The sequence below is a fragment of the Folsomia candida genome, unplaced genomic scaffold (assembly GCF_002217175.1).
Source record: "Folsomia candida strain VU population unplaced genomic scaffold, ASM221717v1 Fcan01_Sc004, whole genome shotgun sequence".
Lineage (NCBI taxonomy): Eukaryota > Metazoa > Arthropoda > Collembola > Entomobryomorpha > Isotomidae > Folsomia > Folsomia candida.
The window spans coordinates 12,392,041-12,411,902 of NW_019091196.1; the positions used below are offsets into that span (position 1 = coordinate 12,392,041).

Below are 19,862 nucleotides of genomic sequence, written 5' to 3' on the forward strand. Positions count from 1 at the left end.
CTGATAAATCGGTAATCAGTTGTATTGACGATTATCCAAATACGGTTTCAAAGTTGCCATACAAATAGTTGATTTATCGATCAAACATTTATTGCGACGTAGTGAAAGTACAATGCGAATGCCTCTTTGTATTTATGAAACGATGCCCAGAATGAATCAAAACAGTTTTTTAAAATCTTGAATAAATGCACAAATTGGATTTTATAATTTTATTCAACCAAATCCGTAACAGAATACGCAGAGAAACATTAAAATTTTATTTTTTTTAGTAGAATACGAGTACTTTTATCATTACACAGTGTAAATATGTCAGTTGTAGTATTTTGTATCGCTATCCATAAATTTTCTTACGCTAAAATTTTTACTTGATCTATAACAATATATTTATGTATGTATGTATGTAGGTATATGTAATACATCTAATCTGTAATTACTGTTTTGCATCATATGTACAAGAAGATGGACACCCATTCCGAACAAAAACATAAAGTTTCATCTAATGTTTTTTATTCAAGTTTTTTTTCTTAAATTTTGAGAAACTAAAGAATTTGCTGTCATAAGTACTTATGCAAAGAAGCGCGATTCAATAAGGTACAGAATTAGATTTCATTCACAACAGCACCATCCCGTTTGATTTAATTGTGTGGATTTTTTGAGGTAATGATTTTACTGTTGTTCCACAACAGGGGATCATACATATATTTATGTAAATAAGTATGTATAATATTCTATTTTTTTAACATGCACACACCCCTAACATGCTCTAAGATATGTTGTTCCTAAATATTTCCTGATATGTTGATTGCGTGCAGAGCTTAGGGAATCAATTGCAAATTAATCGTGGTTACGATAAAAAACGAACCCTCAGAAGCGTATTTAATTTAGCACGAGATTCATAATTTGGCAGTTTCACTCCGAATTTGGCCATTATCGGTCCAGCCCTTTCCGCTTTCCGGTACCAATTTATCTTAAATTTGCATGCACATTTTCCGCAAAGATTTCTTTTCAGCGTTGCAGCCATAATTGATTTTTTATTTAAATGCACGAAGCTTTTTCTAACAGAAATATGAAATCTTTGCGATTTTTTATTCTACAAAAACTTCTCCAAGTAACAACATTCGTTTGTCCGTTTTGTTCTCTTGCTCTTTTCATATTCCGAGTAAAACTGCACTTGAAACATAATTTATTAGTCATAAAGTTGGTTATTTACTTGAAATGGGTTAGTTATAAAGAGAAGAAGAAAAGCTTAACTAATTACGTAATATACTGATTCATTCATCTCCTTACTTATTATCACCAGATCCTTTTTGTCACTTACTTTACTTGATTTCAGTTATTTAAAAATTTAACTAAAAATATGATGTACATACATTTAAGAACGAACAATATTTGCTATTCTTTTTTATACACACTGACATTGATGATGAGAACCAAGATTATGTATTTATATAATTGTTGTGATATGGTATTTAAAAGACAGGACAAAATTTTTGGATGAATTTGATTGATATGTGCCGTTTCATATAGATTGCATTGTGCATGTATCTTGGCTAAAGATTCAGAATATATTGTGGTTAATAAAAACCTGAAAATTATATTTAGACAACAATCAGTCATGTAAAATTGTAACTCGTAATAATTTTTTTATCTAATAGATAAATACATGGTGAGGAAGATCTCTAGATTTTTTCTTGGGTATACGGATCGTGCATCGAATACCAGTTACATACGCAATAAGTACGTGGTAATCAGGAAATTGTGTACAAAGTGAAAGTGACAACAAATTCCGTGTTAGTTAAGCCAACCAAAAAAATACGTATTAAATATTATTATTCGGAGTGAAAACAGTGTTGAGATCATAAATACATGTGATGTGTTATCGAATATTTATAGATATGTACTTATCTGATATGATAAGATATGGTATGCACCGTGATATGATATGTTACTTATTTAAGGGGCATTAATAGACTTTTTAAAATGTTCCTAGCTTGTTTCTAGTAAAATTCATGCATGCCTCCATCCATTCGAATACAATTAAGAGTAGTTTCCATTCATCACGCACCACTGCCACGACCACGACCATCACGACCGCAGGATTTACTTGGATGGTTGAGAATGTCGTCGTTGGTTGGTCGGTGGCAGCTTTCACCCACCACACGGATTAGCGGAGATGGTGAAAGGCGTTGGCCTTGGCGGTGATCCGCTTTTCGCCAGCAGTGTGTTCCACCCGTTCACGAATTTGGTCGATGGCAACTGGGCCCACGCAAATCAAGGGGTCTTTGAAGTAGCTGCAGGCCTGCGGATAAGACAAATAACGAAACGGTTTATATTTGCAAACAATTATGAACTAACTTTTTCCTTCTGGAACTTTATTTATGCTTGAAAAGAACAAAAGCCCACTCCTCCGCCACGTGTGACGGTAGTTGTTTCACAATGTTGGGAAAGTTGAGGTGAGTGAGTTTGTTATTGTGAGTGGAATTAATGCAATTACACAGAATGACGAGAGACATGTATGTGTATGTCTTGACAGATAGTTGAAAAGTTTTGTAAAAACAAGTCATTAGTTTCCAGGAAATATTTTCGAAGGGTGAACCGCAAATTTCGTTTTAGTTTATTTACAGAGTTCCATCCTACAACTTCACCGCCCTTTTTTTTGGACAAATAACGCGATAAAAAATGTATGGTTTAATCGATCAGAATAGAATAATTGATGGGATATGTAAATGCATTTGGATTGAAGCGGGTTAACAAATTCATCTCTTTGTCCTCGATATTTTAATGGATCAGATACAAAAAGAGAAAGTCAGAGAAAGTCGAATCGATCAAGTGGGACGGACTTTTCGGATTATTTTTCTTTGGTAGCAGGTACCCACGCACCGCACAAACGGAAATTGATGTGGATTTTGTTTTCCCAAAATTGCATAAATGAATGACAAGGAAGTAAATATTTTGAAATTCGTATAAAGCGAACAGTAGGTGGTTAATTCAATGTATGAATTTATGAGGCTGGAAAAATAACATTGGTTTAACCTATTTATCTGCATTTGCAAAATCCTCAACACTTGTTACTCATTGTCCGTGTGTACTTATATTATGATATCGCACTTCTTGTAGTGAGTCGTTTAATGCCATACTTTCTCTGGTGCGTTGAGCCAAAAAATTTGCATTTAGATAAGAAACCTACTCATCCACTTTACTCCCAAGTGAGAAATCTGCCCACGGGATAGAGAAGTAAGTACAAGTTGGTACTACTTTCCCCAACTTTTGCCTCCAGGCCTTGTCACGTTACGTAAAGTTGACCCATTTCATATTTAGAGTTATGGCATGCAACCAGATTGCATAATATTCGATTTTTTGTGACACATATCTCCACATTTTTTTAAAAGATTGACAGTAATTTGCAGAGAAAATTCATGTCGTTGTCTTTTGTAATCATTGAAATGTATAATTTGTGCAAATAATTTTTAGCGGGGCAGCATTGCAAACTTCGTGTAATGAAAATTAGCAACTGCAAACTTAACATATTTGCCATCATAAAATATTTACATATGCAAATAACAATAATCAAGTGTTCATGTATTTATGTTTTCGAATTATAAATTCAGGTGAAAAAAACTCCCGTGGATTTTTGCGGAAAATTGCACAAAAAATTAATGATGACAATTTGAAATAAATATGTATCCAAAAAATATGAATTACTTAAATAATTGATGCCAATATTTGTACTCACTTTTCTTGGAGCTTGGCGATGACGTCTTTGAACCTGGCAGCAAAGTCCCTTTGTGATATCGCAGTCGCTCGACATGATGCAATCCTCGCCTGTAACATACACACAGAAAAAGAAATGTAAATTAATTATTGATTGTCACAGCTCATTTATAATTCAACATCATTATTTTTGTTTGTTTTGCGTCACTGGCACATATAAAAAAATAGGATAAAGGAATTGACTTTGCACGAGGTGTGTGCATGTTCTGTTCTTTTCAGAAATTTGATCCCCCTCTGTAGATTTAGGTGTTTTAATGGATATTTGATCTGAGAAGAAAAAAGTAACAGGAGAAGAATTGCATTTTGTTCCAATTAATTTTTTTATGAAAGTGTAAAGTGTATCGGGTTTCGAATTTATCCCGAAATTTTGTTTATGAAACCTATCCAACTTTCCATCTTGCAAAACCGATCGATGACATTTTACTGCTTATCTTACATGGAACACAAATATCAACCTACACAAAAACTAAATGTTAACCTAAACGTACCAACCAGAACCCTGGACTCTCATCAAGTTTAATTAATACGACGAGACAAAGGACTCTTTCAACCCACAAGTTTTGTAATCCATCACCAATTCCAGGTAGGAACGATCGAACCACATTAGGATAATGAGGTGGAGGTGACAGCAGCTTTTTACCAACAAGTGTCACCAGAGGAACCTCATCGTCTCATCACAATAACGGGACGTGCATGACGTCCAAAAAATAAAATAACAGCGGTTGACAAGTGATTATGTGTGGGTTGAGGTTTGTTTTCCTCTCCTCGCCGTCTCAATTTTCGTTAAACTAATCAAAAGAGAAAGCAACCTGGTTGGTCCTAATGTTTGCGCTAGCGAAGAAATTAGATTGGAGTGGCTTGAATTCCATATTTACGAGGTTGGATGTGGCATCGTTTCGTTTCGTGAGCAATCAGAGCGAGAGGAGAGATTTTGCAAATGCTAATCTTTCTTTGATTGATCTGCTTGCACCACATCAATCAGTTTGCTATCCTTCCTAATTAATTGAGATTGGTTTAGATTGGCAAAGGAGAAGCTGGAGGTCCGTGGTGTATGACATGATCAAAAGAATGATTAAATGGATTTGCGGAAACCACGCTGATTGCATTTATGTATTATCGTGCGTCACACATACCCAACCAAGTTTTGGAGATATAGATACGTGTAATTGGATATTTTATGGCAAACACATACATAATCAGGAAAATGAAAGGCACGTCTTCGTACGTATAAAAAAATTGGTGAAGATTAATGAAGTGAGGCATGCTATATTCTTGGGGAAGGTTTTTCTGTATATATAATTTTCAGGGATATTCTCGAAATATTTCCACTGCAGATATCGAACCAAATTGCAAATGTACTGGTTAGAACTGGTATGATTTTCTAATTCCGTACGTCACACAGACTAACTAAAGTTTTTAGAGGATTTAGGTTCAAGACTTAAGGCGGTAGTTTGTCCATAAATAATAAATTGTGAAAGTGGATTTAGAGCGATAAATGACCCGCATATGATATTTATCAAAGTAATATCGACATCGTATATGTAAAATAAGGTATGAAATGGCTCAATCTTGTTCAAATATGTATATTTGTGGTCCTGGTGGCTTCGACATATGCGACGGAATATTTAATTCTTCCCACACATTTGTAACATTTCAATTTTAATTTATGACATTTTAGTTTCCACTAATTTAAAATTCATATTTCGCAATCCGAGCAAATATTTAAAGAGATTCGTATCTCGTTTCGAAAAGGTTAAGCAAAAGGTTGGCATGTCATAAAGCATTCAGGGCAAATTAACACCCCACCGAGTCAATTAGGACGTCGGAATAATAATAATTTGTTCTCATCAACTTTGCTCATCAACCTTCAGGGCGACATGCACTTAAATCATCATTAATTAAAAGGATCACATAAGATCCATCCAAAATTAAGAGAATGTAAATGAACTTATCATTTTTAATGAAAGGCAGTTCGCAGAGGTTACGTTGAGGTCGTGTCAATTGCGCCTTTCACCGCTTTCTTTTCCAAACTTTGGATTTGTATTCCACCCAAACTTACTTGAACTGCTGCTTTGCCTCAGTTTTACTTTTGTGGGCAAAGGCTATCATCTAAAACTGAGTGGTTCATTAGTATTTGAAAATTTGCATATTGCGGCTTAACTCGCAATGGTGACACGTTACAGGACGTGACCTCGTTCACCTAATCCCTGTCCATCCAAGCGATGCCAAAATGTTAAGTAATCTCGTTCACCATTTGGGACTCGGACTTACAAAGGCAAAGTTTTGGTATTCTCTGCCCACACCAGACTAAAATTCGTGTGGTGAAAGTAAGTAATTCTCATGGTGAAAGTAAGTTTAGCACGAAAACTTCTTTACATATTAGTTCATTAATTTATGTTGTGGCTTTATTACGTAATCCCAGACAGACATACTACGAGTTGAGACAGGCTTATTAAAAAAGGTAGGTTACTAATGAACATTTGTGGGTAGTTGACGTCACTCTTCATGATGAGCAGTTTTGGACAGGAAATGCAAACAGGATCGGTTCTGTATTTATAAAAAATGCATCATTCACTCCAGGGGTTGCTGTTTGAAATGAATGAGAAAATTGGAGGCAGAAGAGCACCACGTATCTAAATATATCGCTTTCAGGAAGACTTTCTTCTTCCCTGACAAGTTGGTAAACATTGTTAGCAATCTGTTTCACTGGAAAGATTATTATCTACGTCTTAACATTCAAACAAACCAAACCAGACATACGGAGAGAGAGAGATCAAGTACGAGGAGAAAGCAAATATTGGTATAAAGACCTCGCGAAAGACCGAGATATGATGGGCTTTGAACAAAGCTCTTCTCCAGTTAAGAACACGACATGCACTTAGTTTGGAAAACAGGAGACAGAAATTTGTTTCGGGGTTTAACTCGTATCGAATTTCGGGGAATGTTGTGTCTAGAAATTTCAATTTTGATCCCATGAAAATGGAAATTGTTTTCGTTTTGTTAAGAGCAAATTGGAAAACATGGTACATATGCAAATAACCTTTTACGTCTTATTCATTTTAGGCAACGAGCTAATTCAGTCTGGACTTTGTATCCATAAACTTTCCCAAAGTGCGTAATTTCACCTATTTATTTATTACAACAATTTCATGACATACTAAATTCGCCACTTGTCCTTCAAATTCTTAATTGTCGAGTAAATGAATTAACTTATTCCAGTGAGAATAAAACGCATAAAACAGACGGGTAATTAATTTGCGCTAACCTAGAGACAAATTGCTTTACCCTTCAACGTATTTATGTAGGAGAAAGTTTATGCATGTGCATATGTGTATATGAAATTATTAATTGTGCAGAGTGGACACTGGAATAATTAATAATAACTCAATTACCATATTGTTTCTTGGATTCCACGACAGGGACACAGGTTTTGATATCAGAGCCAGCACAAATTAATCCGGATTCACAGTCGCCATCCCGTTCGCACATTTCTCCCTGCTTGGCTCCGAAAGTTGGTAAGCAGGTGCCCAAAACTGCGGAAAAAGAGGGAGGACATTTTACGTTAATTTCTTCGTGTGAAGGTCACCGTGGTGCTAAAGCGCAGCCATCAACCTAAGTATGTACTTGGTCTAATTGCTTTACAACCCGAGTGAAGAATGCAATTCTCCGTAAAAATGAGAATTGCATCCTCTCCCAAGAGTCTTTAAAGGCTGAGAACGAGTTTTGAAAACTTACCTCCATCAACATCAACGCAGGCGTGACCTAGAATTATAGGAGACATTAAGTAACTGAAGACATAGTTAAGCAGTGGAATGCAGGGTAATAGGTATAATCCTTACCTGGACAACAGTGTTCGTTTGCAGTGCATTGTTTTCCTAAGGGCAATAATATTATGTTAGACATGTAACTCAACTGACAATGGAGATCTCCCAGTATATGATTACAGATTTTGACCTTAGTGTCAGTCGATCGCAAAAATTCGTGTCAAATTTGCGAATGACACAATCTGCCAATTCTCAGATTTGAATTCTCAGAGAAAACGGGCAGTAAATTTGGACATCCAAAAATTTTCAACCTTATGGTGCGTTTTCTCCTCTTTGGATGCAAATATCTTTGCCAAATCTGAGCATTAGCAAATCCTGTCTTTTGCAAATTTCATATTCCTAAAATTTGTGATGATTGGCACTAATTTATCCAAAATCTGTAATTATACGCTGGAAGACCTCCATTATCAGATTTTAAATTGGCGTAAACTATAATTTAGCTTAATAAGTAGGTAAAAACCCGTACCATAGCACACTTGGGGGGTGGAAGCCTCTCCCTCGTTCATCACCTCCTCCAGCTCACCCTTTTCTATTTTCTGAAAATTAAATTAAGTCTTTAATTAGATTAAATAATGAACTACACGATGAACACCTGCGACACTGCTAATTTATTGCGTTGAGAGGAATACTTTGGTTAAAAGGATATCAAATTCTTAATCTAATTTTCTAATAGTACCCCCGGGTAAAAGCTACGCATTTACAACGCCTACTTATTTATCTTCCCAGAGAAATTTGGCTTAGGACGGATGCCATTCATACGTACATCAGATCTTTTAGGCTGAATTCTTAAGTAACGGAGAAATTATCCCATCAAGTAATTCCGCACAGTATTAAATGCTTTTATTCTTGGTTTGGACACGTTTTATCTGCACAGCAGCAACAGCATTACTTTTTATGAACGTGTTATTCTTAGTGCTACTTTCTTATTCTGTCTGGAAAATTAATCGTTTAGAGAGTACTTCTCAACCCAACTGCGTATGTACAAAGCCTTGTCAGACAATCAAGACGAAGTGAATAGCAAACATCTTGAGACAATAGGGAAAAAAACTTTGAACCAACTTTCACTTTCACAAACTCTACCGTCTGACTTTAACAATAACAAGAATCATCCATTCCAAATGCATAGAGCGACTTCCATTTCCTCAACAAACAAGAGTTCAACGCCTTTTTCAACGGAATCGGGATGACGATAATCTAATTAGCATGGTACAAACGACCGCCAAATGTCATTTTAAACTGACTATCCGAGTGAAAGCTTAAGGAAAAGTTGGATCAGAATTGAGACAACATTCAGTTTTAGAGACGTCTAAAATGGGAGAGAGTCTTTATTTTGGTCCACTTTCTTTACAAAGATGGACGAACTTTCTACTTTCGGTACTTTCTCCGTTCTGGAGAAATTAGGGATCACTTTGCTTGAGATTTGTCACTCGCGAAGCGTGTATCTTATCGCCCCAAAATCTATCTTATAAATACTAAATTATGATACGTCCTGACAATGGTTTAATCCAGAATGTCATCAATAATTGGTTATAATTGTGTTTCATTTGTCTCAAAAAATATGCGACTTTGTACCAGTTATGTCAATCTAAGTATACATAATCTACGTGGTATTTACCAAAATTGGTTCAAAATCATTACGAATGCACACCCTCTATTATTTCTCTACGATATTTATTTATACCCTTCCTTCAACAGGAGTAAAGAAAGAAGGCGTGTCCCGATATCAGCGAAATTATTCAGTGAAAGTGAGATCTGGGTCGGAGCAACTTGCGATAAATTGCGATTTTAATCGTGTATTGCCATTTGGGACCGTACGTTCATCTCTCTTCTGATATGCCTACGTGACTTGTGTCCTACTTTTCTTTTGCAAAAAAATAAAACCTTCGGCCTGACTTTCCAAGTTAACTTTCTCCACTGTTTTACGTATGTCCGCCTACATGCATGCTACATACCTTTGTAAAAATACAATGCTCGCATGATAAAGAGCATAAAGAAGAGAGACCATTATTATTTCCTCATCCGTCCCAACTCGTTATGTGTTTGATGGATGATGGTGAAAGTAACGGACACTGATCCATTTATCCCTCGTAACTACGAAGTAATGAGTAAAATGACAGTGTTGCCAAATAATAAGTGTCACACGGTAGCTTTTACAGAGCTGTAAATGGGCAAATTTCTGCAGAAAACTGCCTGTTTCTATATTTATCTCGATGTATTATTGAACTGGTTGTGATGAAATTGAAAAAATAACACAATGAACTGAATTTTGAGTTTTATTACATTTGCCAATAAAGAAGAACGCGTATGTGGATACATAGATATGCGAAAAACATTGTGAAACCCTTGCCCCATAAACTTAGATATGCAAATTTCACACTCAAAACCTTCTACATTTGTGATAGGTATGGAAATGCTGAAATCTTTTCACAAAAGCCGTAGGCGTTACTTGCTCTAAAATACTTATGCAAATGAGTCTCATTCTTTCTTCCTCTTTCCCTTTCCTTCAGTTGCATGAAGGCAAAAAAGGAAATGAAAAGTTTAGAGGAATTCTATTCTTTATTCTCGTGTACCTCGCAGGTTTTCGGTACTCTCATTTCCGACCTGGTTGGAAAAGACATCTGTATTTGTTAGATGTGAGTATGGAGCAGCAGGCTTAAAATTCCTGGTGTCAGTCACATTCATTTTTTTATCGTGACATTTCTAGGTAGGTAGTTTTTTTCCTCGTGGGACGGTGCACACCCTAGTAAACTAAATAAATCTCGCCCATTTTGTTGGGCCAGACGAGGAAACAAAAGTTTAAATTTGGACAAACTTCACTTTTGCTTTTCTAGTTTATAATCCTGGGCAGGGTCCTTTAACTGTTTCCTTGGAGGATTTCTAGACAGGGTCATGTCAGTTCAAAAATTCTCCAATTTTTTTTTTACATATTTTAAAGTTTGGGAATATGCGCTATTTTTGCTGGGAGAGTTTGGTTGTCAAGAAAAATTTAATATTCTATAAACCGTCGTAAAATGATAACGATTTAATTTAATTGCAAATTAAAATAATTATAAAATAATTGAACTAGGATCGGTATCAAAAACGGTACGTAAAAATTTTTCGCATGCATTTATGACGTTTTATAGAATATTTTATTTTTCTTGACAACCAAGTTCTCCCAGCAAAAATAGTCCATATTCTCAAACATTAAAATCTCCAAAAAAAATTTTGGAGAATTTTTGAACTGACATGACCCTGTCTAGAAATCCTCCAAGGAAACAGTCAAAGGACCCTGATCCTGGGTTTTGGGGAAATTTGGATTCAGGAAGAAAGCAACACGTTCGAAATAAACTTTCATCAGAGGTGACTGGTGGGATTTGGAGAAGCATATAGTTTCTCGAAAATAGTAAATTCTGCTGCAGTTTTGATTGTTCTGTTGCAATTTCGATTTGAAATTTAATGCAAATATTGCGGAGAAACTAAAACACTAAGGAAAAGTAGTTTTATAATGGGGTAAAATGAGAATACAGTAGGTCATGGTAGGTCGTTATTTTGCTTGCGTCACATTTCCATATATTTTTTTGCAATATTCTTGCTTAAATATATAGTAAGGAATCAGTCTATTATATTACCCACCAATTTATAATTTAGTATAATTCAGTGACCTGACCTGGCCTTGTCACCTGTCGTGACCAAAGCTACTTATTTTGTACGATCGAAGTCTAACCCAAGAATAAACTACACGACAGACTTCATTTAGCCCGAGTCAGGGGCAGATTCCGCTTATAAATTTTTGTCCGAATTGACGACATAGCTTCTACTACTGTATGGTTAAGCCATTTTCGCTATATCGTGTCTTGGATAGACAGACAGACACGACTTGCATAAGTCCTGACTCGGGCTAAAAAGTGGCAAAAGTGCGGTTTTATATAATAAAAAAAACTGTTGCTGAATTTCATACACCTGACCATTAAGCATATGATAAGCTTAATGATATGCTGCATACCCATATATTTTTATATGCGAATTTTCTACCGTAATAATTACGGCATAATATATAATTTATTTAAATGTAAAGCAGAAAATGTCCGAATTTCCCTATTAACTTCCTACTAAAAGTAAAAATAGCCACTTCTACAAGTAAAATTAGGACTTTATGAGACCCATTTGATTATCCGAAATCAAATGTGGCCCCGCCCATTCGCGAAACACAAACACACTATAATTTTTCCGTTGAGATTGGCGTAATTCGCGAACGGGTGACGTTACCAACCATACCAATACACCCAACAACCACTCATTTTCCTACCAAAAGAGCAATGCAATCCTCAAACATAAGCATCTGCAACATTGATCCTTCACATACGTCCTATTGCACCCTTATTATTATTGAGGTGGCGTTTTCCCGTTCAAATACATACATCAAGCATTCATGCATAGCTTTTGTGCATGTCGGACACAAACCTACGACCGATTCTTGTTAGCTGGAAGTGAAAGTTTCATTCTGCTTCCATTCACCTGGAAAGAAGCACAAGTCCCTGGCAGAGCCGACCAGAATGCAAAATCAGGAACAAGAAAAGGCCCAACGGAACCACCACCACACGGTTCCTGCGACCCAACCACCACCGTCACTCACTCTGCACCCGGCCATTGAACAAACCCTCCTGCTTTCTCCGCAGCGCAGAATGACGTAAGCAGGAGGAGAAGAAGTCGTTCCTGGTTCTGGGCAAAGTGGAGCGTCTCAAACAGGACGGCGTGGTTTTAGCCTTGACTGCAACGTTTTTTGGCCAAAGCTCGATGTCAGTCAGAGGGTGGACTGGACGGAAGGGTGATAAACGATACAAGGATTTCGTAAAAGATTAAGATGCGTCATCCTATTTGAAGCAGTTTTGAGACGAGTTTTGACCATGAGTCAGCAGCCAAAAATCTGTTTTGGCGAGGGAGGAAATATATAACATGGTTTTTGGGGAAAGTGGGCGGTAAGCTGTCTTCGAGGTTGACGTTTCTTTCTGGTCGAGTAATTGGATGAGGAAAGGGGTGTTATTATTGGAAAGTCATTATTGAATTATGAAACTTGTGGTGGTCACGTGCATGGCGGGGGTGCGGAGAGAGAGAGAAAGTAATAAGATAAAGCATTATTGCATTAGGGACAGTAATGTAATTTACTCCTTGGACTTATGTAATGTGAGAATTAGAATGGTAAAGATAACAAGTAAAGTTGACGTATAATTTTAGGTGGGATCGGTTACGAAACTAATTCTAATGAGGAACGTATAGGTATTCAGCATTAGTTTCACTAATGATAAATAAATATTATGTGTTGTGGTATTGTTTCTGTGATGCTCTGTTGTGTGTAAAATGTCCAGGTTGAGCTATTTACATTTAAAATCTATAAAGTCCACTTGCGCTTTCTAATTAGAATTGATTTTTTATTCAATAGCATTTAAATAATACGTCATATTGACGCAGGTTGTTCAATTTTTGTCGACTTTTATTTTAAAAAAATAATGAACGTGGTCTAAAAACTTTGAATAAATGTTGTCAATTGGTATGACTTACGTACATATGTAAAAAGTCATGGTCTCATTTAAGTAAGATGTCATATTTATAACCGGAATTTTGTACAAATGCCGGTTCAGTACCGATGATTGCGGCATCGTTGGTCTTGAAATATTCAGCTCGTTCACGACTAACGTCCCAATGACACGGTGGTACAATTTATATGCTTATTTTACCCGTTGAGCTTGCTTTTAGTGCAGGTTCTACACGGGCACTTCTGCCGAACATCGACACTGAACCGGCATTTGTACGAAATTCTGGTAATAGCTTCGATGAATATAAATAAATGAGGTTAATTATACGCATCGCTATTTTCGAATTGTCAATACTATAACCTATTGATGTCGCTTGTAGCATGTTTTCACGGGAAAAAAGTGAATGACATAAAGACGGCCATGAAAACTAAGCGGTTATCGAAGAACGTTTTTCCCCCACCCACACAAATTCCACTGTCCTGTTAACCGTTACTTTGAACTCTGCATGGTCTGGCTGAATATCCAGTTCCAAAATGAACTAAGTAAGCGCAAACATTGTTTGCTGACCTGGGCAGAAAATTGGGAGTTTCATTGACCACAAATTTCTCTTTGTGCAAGCCAAAGTGACACGAAAGTGACCAGAACGTGCCCAATTATGCTTTATATTCTATCTGCGTCCATTTCACCACCCACTAAAACCGCCCAATTTGACCCACCAAAAAGGAGACGGATGGTTGGTGATTCCATTAGCAAACGCTACTTCTGTCATTCGTTAAGAGCTGCAAAAAAGTCAAGTAGTGGTGTCATAAATAAATCCTGTGGTACGGGAGTTAATGCAGCTCAGGGGGAAATTCTAAGGAATCTCTAAATTGCGATACAAAGCACGTTTCTAGGGCTGGTTGCAAATCGAAATTTCCCATTTTCTAGAGGTGAAAGTACCGATTTACTCAAAAAAAACTGCATATCACTGGACTTTTAAAAAATGCCGATGTCCTCCCCAGACATGAAATTATTGTTGATCAAACTGTCATACAAAAATAAAAAGGTATGTCACATTCCAAGTCGGACTATACAATTTAGCAAATTATCATCCAACTTTCACCAGGAAAATCCAGTTTCATCCGAATGTCGGTAGCTGTTGTAATTTGACTTTCCTTTTCTCCCTGACAGACAGTTTGTTTGTCCGACCATTTACATATTTAGGGAAACCACAAGTCACAATCACTCCGAGACAATTACGCCCAAGACCTGCAGCCCAAAAACCAACCATTCCGAAACGGAGGGTAAATATATAACGTTAAAGAGCTATCTATCTCGTTCTCAACTCTGCCATGCACGAAGAACGGTGGGTGTATAACTACTTAACTATTTATACTTACGCGCACTGTGGTTTGGTTTGTAAAGGGATTTGCTGGAGCCATAAGTACTTATCAAGAGGACGTATAAAACAAAGGGGGAAAATGTACTTCAGTCTCGCTGCGCTACTTTCCAAAATATTCGATACACGAGTTCTCATGTTCAAATGTGATGAGTTTCAAATGAAGTTGCGATATTGAAATGAATTCCAACCTGAACGTGTACTTTCTCTTTTTCAGAGTGAACTGTTTTTGCATTCATAAATAATTGTTCGGTTGATGTACGTATGTCGTTCGAAAATGAGAACTCAACCACACCGACGTATCAGCACCTGCTTAAATACATCCATATTTACATATTGCTGTAGTCATGCTATATAAGTAGCTAACAACTCTATGCGCCTGGGTCGATTATTAAGTATTCAATTACACCGAGTAATACCATTAAATTATTATTACTCATTTGGCGAATGATTCATGCTAATTTTCGAGGCAATGAGTACTAAATAAATTGAGTCATGTGTATGATTGCATTTTCATTTCATGCCGTGGAATATACTTTGACCGTTTATGGTTTGATATCACTACTACTTGGAAATAAAATTTAGATGAAGTGAATAAGCACATTTCCTAGAAATATTTAGGATTAATTGAGTCATTGCGTGTAAGTGGAGTTTCGTAATGCGTCAAGTTCTGTCAAACCTTAAGCAAATATCTCGAGATCGAATATTATGATGACGCATTTGAATTTAGAAAAATTTAAAATTCTTGAGACGGAAAAGGTTTTAATCAATTTTGAGAAAGGTCAGGTCCAAGCTAATCCTAAGTATATGTAGCTCCAAATGCGTATTTAGAGTGCAGTAATTCTACAAGTTTTGCGAAAAGTGGGTGCCGCATAGTGCAAAAGTGCTCTGCTGTCACTCAATCATTTTTTATGATGTTGCCAATTATGGTGATTTATTGGATGACTCGACAAAGTCGCCCATTGTTGTTGTGCAATATAAGACAAACAACAATATAATATGCATAATGCAAACGTGTTATATAACGCTTTTTGCTGATCGTTCATTTCATGCTGTACTATTTATTTCTCGTTCGTTATGACCTTTTCTGTCAAGTCGCAAAGTAATGGGTTCGTCAAGTGGAGGAGAGTACCGAGCTAATAGATCCTGATGTATGAGCAAACAATTTGATTTCCCTATATTTACCACGAATTCATTTTTTTATAGCGATTTTATTGGATTTGAAAAGGTTAACGAGTTGCGAAACATTAAGATAATGCTGAAATAAGAAGTAGGTAAGTAAATAAGCTCTAAATTGATCAATTCCTCAATTTCTTCCAAGTAAAAAGCCAACTTGACACACTAGTTATTTTCTGATTGACAAATAATCCTCATTCACCTTATTGGTAAATATGTTCAAAAGCTCGATAAATTTCAAGCCGAGACATCTCAGCAGGCCCACTTTCCTTTACTTTTTTCTTTGCAAAAAGTCTGCTAAGCTTTTCACCATGTCAGCTTTTGAATTGCAATTTCACGGTTGAGACTGATCATGATGATGATGATGCAGTGTGTGGGTTGGGCAAAGAAAATAAACTTTGGTGAAAGAAAAGTATGCCGGCAGAAGAAGTGATTCTTTCAGATTTTTCTGTTTGTGATTAGGATACTAAACGCCTCAAAGATATATATTCCACTAAATATTTAAGCAAGCAAGTTTCTATTTGTTTTAGTAAAAGGGGTGAGTGTCGAGCTGACTGGAAATATTGCAATGAATTTTACAAATACGTTTTGTATTTTGATATTTTAAGCTATTTTGAAAAAAAAATATTTTATACTATTTTTTTCCTAGCAATTTCTCGTTACTTTTTCCAGAAGAAGAAATCATCTTAATTTTGAGTGGTCGGACGGATCCATAAGTTTAAAGCCCAAGGAAATTTTGCTTATTTTGCTATATGTAGCCAGAGGTAGGAGTGTGGGCGTGACATTGAAATTAGATTTGTGAAAAATATATTTAAATGCGTGGATGCAAGTCGACCGTAAAATTCGCCAACATCATCCGATTCATATATTTACATCTCCCTGTCCCGAGTTAAATTAAATATTCTTACATAAGATGGAAAGTTCCGTCTTAATTTGCATTGCATAAAAACCAATATTACCATATCCATTCGATTTTTGGAAAATTCAACCAATATCTTTGGCCAAGTGGTGCGTAAGAAATGGAAAAAAGTTATAGAAAAATGATGGAATTGCAAATGTAGGATTACATAAATATCGGTAACTCGATGATGTAAAAGTTGGTGAACTTCACAGGTCCAAATATGAAAGAATTTATCAAGATACAGACTCCCGTAAATTGAAGGATTTTTTTCTAGTTCATTCCAGGGAAAAACCATTATTTAAATTGCATATTTTCCACAATTTACAAATTGCGTAGTAGCCTACATTAAAAAACTGAATAGATATTTCCAGGCTTGAGATTCCACTCCACACCTGAGCCTGAGTGAGCATGACAAATTGAGACGGGGAGAAAAAAGTTCTCTCTGTTTGAGGTTGGAATTGGAAATGGCATAAACAAAACTTTATTGTGCATATTCGATGCGAAAATAGGAAACTGCGGAATACAAAGTAAATCCATTAGCAGATTAACCTGCTTTTCTATTCTCCTCTGCAACATCTTCCAAAGTTTGTTTAGTAAAAAAAAAGTACTACAAGCCCAAAACACTTTTTAATTGTGTCGTGTTGTCGTACGGAGAAAGTTCCTGGTTCAGCTTTTTTTGTTGAAAATGTGACTTTTGTTATTTTTCTAAAGTTTTGTCATGTACCAATTGTACCAACTTTTTTTTATCTGTTCAACTTTTCCTACGATATTTGTCGCCGTTATGAATGATTCATAGAAAATAAAAATATATAAATTGCACTCACGGTAATGAGAGGTTGAAGTTTGTAGTTTCCGAATCCACTGTAGCCTCCAAGATTTGAGAGGAGTTCAGGACTGAATCTGTTGAATAGACCACCCCACCCGTGACACAGACCCATCAGGGTCCCAACCACGGCCAACGTCAGCAGAGATTTCATTATGAGTGAATAGCGAGGTACTGGATTGGATGGATGTCTGCAAAAAGGGTTAAATTTTAGGTGAAGAATACGCTAACCTTGTAAAGACTAGGATTATCAATGTACACACAAGAAATGTATAATATTGCACATAAATAATAACGAGCACGAGGGAAGAATGCTCTCCAAATGTCAAGAAATGAAAGAAAAGTTGAAGAATGCCAGTTGAAGATTCAACGCCTCGTTACCCACGATGAAAGCGAGTCCAATTAAAATCTTTTACATAATGGGACATCATCTCTCACTCCTCAACTTTCTGCTAGCTAGATCATGTCCCAAACTTTCTCCAAACTTGAAAAACTTTACGTAAAATACAATAATTCTATTCTAACAATAATAATAAAATATTTTCTTACCCCACTTGAATTAATTCAAGGAAGTGTGTAAATACAGCCACAAAATAGAAGAATAATATCTCCACAATAAGTTCGCAACACTATAGATTTCTCACAAAAGTATGTAATTCAAACCCACTTTGTCTGAAGAAACGAGTCCAAACTATAGAATTTCTGGTATGCTTTCACTCCTTTTTGTGTATACACGTTGCTGCAATTCCGTCTTTCAGTGTTGCATTGCGTGTCTCAAGTATCACAAGCACTTTCGAATCTGATATGTTATATATTTCTTCTCGTTAGTTTACTATTTTCCGGAGCTGCTGTCTTGATTGTGCAAACGTCAAAGTATGAATGAACATTAGTTTTCGTTTCGCCTTTATTTTATGTATTTATATGCTTTCCAAGTAGTTTGTTAACGAGGGCAGGGAAAGTTGTGAGTGAGTAAATGTGTGTTCTTGTTTTTTAGGTTGACTCTCTCAGGTAAGTAAACTCAACCTCGCGATACGAGCGAAATTTGCGGAATGAGACGAACCCAGGCTTGGTTGGAGGAATACTTGAGTGAGACTGGATTTATGGTATGGTGGTTTCTCCTCAAACGTGAAAGTATGGGGGAAAGGACAGGCTCTAAAACTCAGGCTAACCCAGACTGGCTGATTTGATGACGGAGAACGGAAACATCCGACGCGGTAAAAACCCGGGAAATCGGTACGACGGGTATTAGTGAGTAGGAGAGAGAGAAAGCCTGGTGAAAGTCTATATGCATTCCGTCCTCCGAGTAAGAAAAATTGCAGGTTATTCGTTCAAACCTAATGTTGCGTTATGTTTTACTTGTTTTCACTTCTTGGTTTCATATTTGGGGAGAAAGTAGAGCAGTAAAAGTAGCAGTTATTTTTTTGCATGGAGGGTGCACGATTCTTGAAAAATCAATCGTACACGTTTCCGCATCGGGTAACAAATTGCGAATGCAGTAGCTACTCAATAAGTAGGATGGAATAAGGAGGAAATTTATTATGTACGTATGCATTCTAATTTGAGTCGGCAGAGAAAAAGTTTGTATGTATGCTACGCAAAGGGAAAAGCATTTCCATTTTTGCTGATAAAGCAAAGTCACGAGGCACGATTTTGTGAATGTTGATGTTTCAAATTGAATCGGTATTGCGTGATTGCGTCGAATACGATGTGACGACAATGCTAGTTTCCTTGTCTGATAAGACAAAATTAAAGTATAAGAAGGAAGAGATACTATTCTGCCACGTGTGCACGTTTGGTTAATATTTCAGGGACACTGGTAAAGAAAAAATGGTCGCAAATTAGCGCAGAAGTCTTATGTATAAACCGTTGCAGCATTTATCCTTGGTCACGTCTGGATCATTTAATTTCCGTATTCTGCACAGGATGAGGAAGTTGTAGACAAACAAGTCCTGCATACGTGCTCATATTCTACGGGGGGTTTTGTGTTGGAGAAAGCGTGATGGAAATTGGGAGTGAACTGGTCTGGGATGAAAATGAGATTATCTTTCTCCTCATCACGGATGATTATGAGAGGCCGAGGGAATTTTGTGCACGGTAAATTAGGCGTCGTAACATTTATTATGGTTTCTACCGTGTAATGTATGCGGCATGGGGAAATTGGTGGTGTAAAGATACGGGAAAATTCAGGATGCTGATAAATCCGATGAGTAAAACTTGCACACGCCAATGCAGCTGCAGCGGAGGTAATGTTTGAATTTCCAAACTGCATTGATAATTGCTTCAGCCTTACTCCGGGTCATGATTACGGTGAAATCCTTTTACTCGGGTGCAGTTAAATTTTAACTGCAGTGGTCTCTATGAGAAGGTGAAAGTCGGTGTTACCTTGTCCTTTGAGCTAGGCAAATATTTACAGGGGCAATAATTCCAAGTCGTCACAATAGCGAGCACGATATCTTAATTCGTATCAATCCAGTGC

General features: G+C 36.6%; 1 protein-coding gene across 1 annotated transcript; it reads right to left on the minus strand.

Moving 5' to 3' along the window:
* Positions 1–177: 177 nt before the first annotated feature.
* LOC110848894 (ITG-like peptide) lies at positions 178–18,493 on the minus strand. The gene is made up of 8 exons (XM_022096240.2): positions 17,936–18,493; positions 17,388–17,577; positions 8,062–8,131; positions 7,611–7,646; positions 7,507–7,533; positions 7,164–7,304; positions 3,734–3,822; positions 178–2,299 (listed from the first exon to the last, which is right to left on the minus strand). Exons 2-8 carry the CDS (start codon positions 17,538–17,540, stop codon positions 2,165–2,167), a joined length of 651 nt encoding a protein of 216 aa, XP_021951932.1. The 5' UTR covers positions 17,541–17,577; positions 17,936–18,493; the 3' UTR covers positions 178–2,164.
* Between the last annotated feature and the right edge of the window lie 1,369 nt (positions 18,494–19,862).

Bases quoted from the DNA above. Each gene is read 5' to 3' on its own strand.
- LOC110848894 (XM_022096240.2), bottom strand. From the start codon at position 17,540: ATGAAATCTCTGCTGACGTTGGCCGTGGTTGGGACCCTGATGGGTCTG. The intron at 7,305-7,506 runs GTAAGTTTTCAA...CTTTTTCCGCAG, and splicing joins CTGCGTTGATGTTGATGGAG to TTTTGGGCACCTGCTTACCA. The intron at 3,823-7,163 runs GTAATTGAGTTA...TGTATGTTACAG, and splicing joins GGAATCCAAGAAACAATATG to GCGAGGATTGCATCATGTCG.